This window comes from Abrus precatorius, unplaced genomic scaffold, assembly GCF_003935025.1.
Source record: "Abrus precatorius isolate BTA unplaced genomic scaffold, Abrus_2018 Scaffold2, whole genome shotgun sequence".
Lineage (NCBI taxonomy): Eukaryota > Viridiplantae > Streptophyta > Magnoliopsida > Fabales > Fabaceae > Abrus > Abrus precatorius.
Genome location: NW_020874362.1, coordinates 33270908 through 33278896, shown reverse-complemented (window position 1 = coordinate 33278896; position 7989 = coordinate 33270908). Strand labels below are relative to the sequence as shown.

General features: G+C 27.9%; 1 protein-coding gene across 1 annotated transcript; it reads right to left on the bottom strand.

The window, feature by feature from the left end:
- Window positions 1-5023: 5023 nt before the first annotated feature.
- LOC113858334 (isoflavone 4'-O-methyltransferase) lies at window positions 5024-6464 on the bottom strand. Its single transcript, XM_027490931.1, has 2 exons — window positions 5602-6464; window positions 5024-5443 (listed from the first exon to the last, which is right to left on the bottom strand). The coding sequence occupies exons 1-2, from the start codon at window positions 6394-6396 to the stop codon at window positions 5141-5143; spliced, it is 1098 nt and encodes a 365-aa protein (XP_027346732.1). The 5' UTR covers window positions 6397-6464; the 3' UTR covers window positions 5024-5140.
- Window positions 6465-7989: the final 1525 nt, after the last annotated feature.

The window sequence follows — 7989 nt, the reverse complement described above, 5'->3', positions numbered from 1 at the left end:
TACAACGAGATTACACAATTCATACACAAAATACATGCACGAATAAAAGAAACATAATACAATTAATTCAAATAAATAAGAAAAAGAAAGGGATTAAACAAGTAGAAACAAAATAAAACAAATTTGCACAATCAATTATTAAAGGCTTGACTCTCTAAAAGACTTCTCGAGTGGAGTCGTCATCTGTCACAATTGGATGGTCGCAACAGTATAGCGAAAAAATAAAGTTAAAAAAAATATCTTTTAGGAATAAAAAAAATGTTTTCTAAAAAATTAGAGGAATTGTCACCAAAGTTTATTAGAAAACTTTAGAAAAAGTTTAAAATAATATGATATTTAAAACTAAGAATGAGTTCGGGAGTCATTTACGTGTAGGGAAGGTATTAGCACTCTACAACGTCCGTTTAAAAACGGTTACCTTAAATTAATTGTGCAAATTCATCTTAATTTTAAAAAATATTTATTTAACCACCTAAACAATTATTATTATTATTATTTTTAATTTTAAACGAAGATAAATTATTTATTAAAATGTTAATGAATACCTTATTTTGACTTAACGGGTTCGGTTCCTGCTTCTACGTATCTCCAAGTGCAATGGAGAACTCAAAGTCATATAGTTCTATCTAAACAATTACAAAATTAATTGATTAAATTCAATTTAGTAAGAGAATATTTATTTTAAAATTAAAATTATTTTCATAAAATTATAATGTTTATGATACAAGATAACATGGTTATACATGTACCCTACAAGAAATAAATACAGATGGTGAAAGGAGATCACACAACTATATTGCAAATCATTAAAATATTTTATTTGTAAATAAAGTATTTGAATTTGAATTTTGATTATGATTAATGTTGAAAGAAATTTAAGATAGCATAAGCTATACATAAACATTTTATAATTTATTGGACCATTGAAGACAATGTAAATTACACATTAATATTACAAAAATTTGTATAATAAAATGAAGAAAAGATTGGTTGTTTAATTTATTAAATAAGAAGTATGATTTAAAAAAATTTAAAATATAAAATTAATTTTATTTAATAAAATAAATAAATAAATATATTTGAATTGATTAAAAATTATTTAATAAAAAAACAATTAAAACTTTGTTTGATAAATATATGTTGTATAAAACATAAGATAACGTTGATACACATAAGTTCTAGCAATTAGCATTATAAATTATTGTGTTAATAAAATAAATTTTATTTAAATTGACTGATTAGTAAAATAATAATTATAGAGAATATGTTTTGATTGATTATTAAGATCATTAAAATTTTAATAATATATGATAAATTAATTTTGCATAAAGCCTCGATAATGTAGGTACACGTAAGCTTTATTAATTTATAACACATAGCAGTAGAAAAATTACACGTTAATATTATAAATTGATAAACATATTATATTATTTATTTATTTAATAAAATAAATTAATTAAAAAATATATTTCATATTCATTAAATAAATAGAGACAAAACATCACATCACATCAATATTCTAAAATAATAAAGAAAATGATAAAAAAAACAAACAACCCCAAAAAAAAAAAAACAAATGAAATAGATACAAGTAAAAATTTAATAATTTTTGTGAAAATTTTTATTATTATCTTTATATTATTTATTTATCTTGTAAAGCTTTTAGTGAGAAAGAGATAAATCTTATAGACAAAAATATGAGTCAAATATAATATGAAAATAAATAAAATAAAGTAACATGAAAAATATATATATATAAGAAAAATATTTTCACTAAAATAAACTCAAGATAAATAAAAAAAATATAATCAATAAATAAATGAAAACTAAAAAAGGTTTATTTTTTATGTTTTCTTTTTTACTAAATAATAAAAAAATGAACTCTATAATTATCCTAAATGAGTTATCTATATTTGTAAAAAAAAAAAAAAAAAGGACAACCAAACTTGATAAAGTGACTAAGGACTTTTATTAAATGGTTTCTATCTTACTTCGTTCATGTGCAAAAACTCAAAATATGGTGAAATAATGACACTTGTGTTTGTGAGCGAGAAAAAAAAAAACCTTAATACAGTGTACAAGTTCCAGATTTAAACGATAAAGAAAGATTATGAAATAGCTGAAATAATGTGATTTCTTTATCTTCTTTTGGTATCTAATTTCTTTTTTTACTCTTTTGTTCTTCCCTCTAGTTGTATGCTCTTTCGCTTTGTGTTATTCTTTTTTCTCTTTTTTTCAAATCTCTCAAAGACATTTGTTATCTCTCTTAAAAATTTTGTTCTCCCTCTCTAAAACAAAATGGTTGTCGTCTCCTTTTCCATTCTGAAAGCTCTCTCCCCTTTTCTCTCTTTTTTTTAAAAGATTTTGCCGCTCTTTCAATTTCTTACTCGTCTTTTAAAAGCTCTTCTCACCTTTTAGATTTTACTTGTGTATTTATACGAGTCATTTAGGATTTATACAAAACATAAAAAATTCAGCGTTTTGTATAAACCCTAAAATTGGTTCTTACTACTGAGTATGAGCCTGCACAGTATAAGGCTTTCGTTTATGGAATCGATCTCTCTCTCTTTTCCAAAATTTTTTATTTTTCCGTAAAACGAATTTACTTTATTTTATTTTTAAAAAAATTGGAAGTAATCTCTAGGAGGCAAAAATTAGTATTCACCGGAAAGAATAACAAAATACAACTGAATATATTATCATAAATAGAAATTAACTAAACCAACTATAATCAAATACTATTCGTTATAGTATTCTTTGTTACACTTTAACGGTATTCTTAGAAAAAATTAAAGTAAAAAACTAAGAAAATGAATGATTTTATATTATACTAAAATATATTAATATTCCTTCTATATATGCATACACATCCTTTTATATATATCAAGTGAGCATTGACAAAATTAGTTGAAATGTTATATCAAAACTCTCAAGTAATATGAGTGTTAGTGGTATACTGGGTCAAAGTCTATGAATTGATTATGGGCTCTCCTCACAAGGGCTTATAGATACCATAAGACTCAGCTTAGAAAAGAAGGCAGAGAAGAATCGAGGATGCAGTGCCTTTGTGAAGAGATTAGTAAAATTTAAAGGCAACAATTTCATTGAGTCTAGATTATGCCTTTTCTCACAACATGATAGATGATATACTAAAGACATTATGTAGTTTGCTTTTAATTACAATGCAATTCTGAGTTTGTATAGGTTCTAATACACTTTCATCATGAAAAAAAGAAATTAACAATGAATTGAACTACATTTAAATTGTCTAAGTAAATTATTGAAATTGAATGAAGTGAGAGATAAAGCTTTAGAAGCGACTTGATCCATATTAACTCGACTAAAATTATATGTTCAGCTTTAGTTGTAGACTTTTTGACAATAAGTTGCTTTTCAGTGAATGAAATGTACCACATTTGACACCAAAGGCTTATACATGAATTTATAAACTTCATTAACTGAGGAGGCTGTTTCCAGTTTGGGGATGATGGCATATTGAAGTTCTTCTACTTTAGATCTAATCAAATGTGAGTCATGAACGGTTATGCCACTTACAACTGTGAGCTTTAGTCTAGATACCATAGCAGTAGAGAATCATCATTTCTTTGACTACCTTATATCGCTAAGAATTGATGCAATTTCCCAAGATCATATTTAAATGTTATATACCTAATGATTAAATTAATCGTACTTAAATGTTATTTTAATTAATTTTGTCAACTCTTTGAAAAATTGAATAAAAATAATATATTTATTAAATTTAATGCATACAATTGAACTGTGAAAAAAAGTTTAAATTAATTGAGGTTCGTAAAAATGATAAAAAAAATTCAGTCTATCCTATGTTTTCTGTGCCAAAAAGGTCTATTTTAAGTTTAGAATATCATTATCTAAGAAGACAACAGTGTTTGATGTCGCCATCAACTGAAACACAAGGCATGAAATCGCCATTCTTGACTGGTCATCCACTTTTATCATAAAAAAATTGTAAATCGAAAAGTAATAAAAAATAAATGTAATATCATATATTATTATTATTATTATTATTATTATTATACAATAAAAATATATCATATAATAAAAAATACTTTTTTTAATTATCTTTTTGGATGACAAAATGTTTTCGATTTGATTGTATTTCCGAGCAAAACATATATGACGCATGGCGCTTTTTTTTTATTTGTTTCATCAATTATTCTATTAAAATCTAATTAAGTAAATGAAAAATCTATTCTTAGCTAATATTTTTATAACATTTTATATAATTAAATGAGAGATAAAATAAATAATATAATACAAAACAATAAAAATTAAATTCCAAAAATAATATTTGAAAATATCGTAAATATATATTATAAAAATGACCTCAGTCTAAGTGGGTATAAGTAACACTGAATTAGTTGTGCGCTATATCGTATCCATACATTTACCCACATGCTGTCGTTTTCCTTTCATATCGGCGTCTCATTTTCGAACAATCATGATTTATTAAATTTTATTTTTCATATAATTTAATTCAAATTTAAAGTCATTCACATAAATATGATAGATAAATTTATTATTTAATTTTTTTAAAAAAATTAAAATTTAAAATTTTATTTAAATAATACTGAACTGTTTGTTATTTGAACTAATTTTTGTTAGTTCATGATTTATTACATTAAACAATAATATTTATACTGTATTATTATTATTATTATTATAAAATAAGTACAGTTATATGATATCGTATTTAATGTGCAGGTATTTTGATATAAAATATTGACTTTAAAAAGTCTTCTGTTAAATAATTAATCTTTTTTTTACAAACACATTAATTTTTATAAACATCAATAATTTTTTATTATATAATATAGTCCAGTAGACTTCCAATTTCAATATAAGTGGAAGAAGGGAAGAAATATTCTGAATTGTGGGAGTATCTCACTCAGTAAGCATTTTTTTTTTCTTTAGTTCTTTCAAACGCTAAAATTTAATTAGATTTGACTTTCTCAGCAATTAACAAGAGCTTATCTTCCCATTCCCAGATGGTCACAATTAAAGATCTCGATTATGCAGAAATAAACACTATATTGAGTTGGTTCTTAAGTAGAAACTTATTGAAATCGTAGCACACATTGAATACAAGAGCTATAATAAATTAAGGATAAACTTCGATGAGAGACTTGAAACCACAAATGGGGGTAATCTTGTAGCTGCTGAATCCGGCGTCGTATATGAGTTTCTTCCATTCTTTCATTTCTCTTTCTTTTCCATTGAACATAGTCAACATCACCAAGTCGTAGTCCAACTTCAACTCAGTCAATTCACGATCATCACTTGTTTCATCAATTGCTATGTCTATGATTATCACCTTCCCTTCTTTTCCTTTCCCCGAAATAGCTTCTTTGCAGTTCTTCAATATCTTCAGGGCGAGCTCATCATTCCAATCATGAAGAACCCACTGCAAAAGAACAAAAATTGAAATTCCATCCATAATTAATACAGTGGCACAAATTTAATAAGCAAATTCATTAATAAAAATTATGTAATTTAGCTTAATTTATGTACATATTTTAATTAATTCAATTTAATTTAAAATGAAAGGATAGATATACGGACCTTGAGTAAAACTGCATCTGCAGAAGGGACGGACTTGAACATATCTCCCCCAACAAAACTCAAATTATCGGTTTCTGTCAAATTACCCACAACCTGTGGTTGATCAAAGACAATGCATTTCAAGTGAGGGAAGGCTTCATGGATGAGCCTCGTTACGCCACCAGTGCCACCACCCACGTCAACAAGGGAACCCAATCCCTCAAACACGTGTTTGCATTCATGGAGAGCAAGCTTGAAAACTCTAGAATCAGCGGCCATGGCCTCTTGAAACATGCTCAACGTGTCAGACTCAGAGTCTTTGTTCAGAAAGTCCCAGAAACTCTCCCCTGTAGCGCTCTCGAACAGAGTAAGTTCCTTTTCCTCAGTGAACCATTTCTTGGAAGCGCCCCACATGTCAAGCGAGCTTGGGTGAAGTGCTCCTCGAACTATGGGTGCTAAGCATGTTGACTTGCCTCTGATTAGAAGCTTGGAAGGTGGAGTCAGATCATATGCCGTTTCGCGTTCTCCTTCTTTACCGTTCGTTGACGGCACTGTCGTTTTGACGAAGAATCCGTTGTGTGTTAGAAGGCGCAAGAAGCGGTGGAGGGCATTGACTTTTGGGGGGTGGAGTTTCAGTGCTGAGACTAATTCAGCGAGAGTCATGGGTTTTCCGTGGTTGTGGATTACGTCTGCTATGCCTAGCTCCATGGCAGATTTGAGAGCCATGGAACTAACGAAGTTGTACACGTGCTTGTACAAATGGATTTGAGCGTGGTAGAGTTCACTCTCTTCAGTGCCGTTGGTACTGAAATCCATTTTTTTTTTTCTTTTCTTTTGCTGAGGTTTGCTGATTCAATGTTTCTCTATGGATGTGTATTTAAAGTGTTAGTCTTCGGCTCTTATATGTTTCATATGAGGGTGTTAGGACGATAAATAAATAAAAGTGTTATATGTGAGGTTTGGGTCGGTAGTGTTATGCAGTGTGGGGCGAGTGGCTTAGTGCATGAACTTGATTGGGCGGGTAGGTGGTTCTTGGGTAGGTGAGGGTCAGAGGTTGGCTTTGTGTTAGCTACTCTACCTTGGTCAAGATTTGATTTTTACACTCCTCGCTCTCCTTTCTTTTTAGTTTATTTGGATCAAGGTCAAGCAGAGTAATAAAATAAAAGAGGGAAAAAATGAGAAATAGAGTAAAAGTAAAGTAGAAAATATTTAACATTTAGATGAGTTAAAAAGGAAAATAAGTAAATAATTAAAAAAAGTTCGCTTAGATGAATTAAAAAAATGTGACAAAATAATTGAATTATATTTAAACTTTTTATAAAATTAAAAATAATTCATGCAATGCTCCCTTCTCCTATCCTCCCTGCGCTCCTTTCCCTGAAAAAATGGAGTGATTTTTCTTTATGGTGGGACCCAAAAACAAATATCTTTCTTTTAATCTTGCCTCCAACCAAGCAGAGAAACATACTTTTCTTCCTCCTATTTTCCTGGCAACCAACAGACCATTGGAGTGATGATACTTTGAAACTTCTTAAAAGTGTTGTTTGGTGACAAGGAAGAGAAAAAAAAAAGTAATAACTAATAATGTGATAAAAAATAGATAAAAAAAAAAAAGTGAGTGAAAACGGAATGCAAGTAAAACAAAATTATAAAAATATAGGTTTTGTTTTTTTTTTCAATTTCATATCCAAAAATTATAGTTTCATCACATCAAGAGAGGGTGTGTAGATCTTGGAGAGGTGACAGGGAAAAAATGTAATAAAAAATTATAAAGTAATCATGGATATTAGAGAGGAAAAAAATATTTTATGTCTTACTATTTATTTTTTCTTTTTTATTTACAGTGTATGAACATTTAAAAATTAGGTAAAGAGAAGAATGCAATTAAAGATTAATGATTAATATTATATAATGACTCTTATAAGCACTACTAGCAAGGCTAAGGAGTTAACATTCAAATAAGAATTCTCGTAACAAATGTCCTAACAAAAATTTATTTAGATAACATGCAAAGTTAATTTTACATATTATAACACAATTTTAATATAAAATTAATTTAAATACACATTTTTAATTATACTTAATATTTAAAATTCACTTTATTATTATTATTATTATTATTCCTTGGTAAAATCTGTTGGAGACATAAGCAAGCTAGAAAAGTAGCAAAAGAGATCTGCTTCTCAGTCAACAGCACGCCTCTGAATCACTGAGGGGTGGAAAACATACTTGACTGGCCAACAAAAAAGAAGTATATCTTTTCGGCACTGAGCATTTTGGCCGCCACATATTTTCCTTTTAATATATTTATTTTCCTTTGAATATAATTTTCATGCTACGTCTGCTGTCGTTGTCCAAACCATCAATGAGACCTGAATTATTGGCTAAGGTGATGAAAAATTCAAGGAG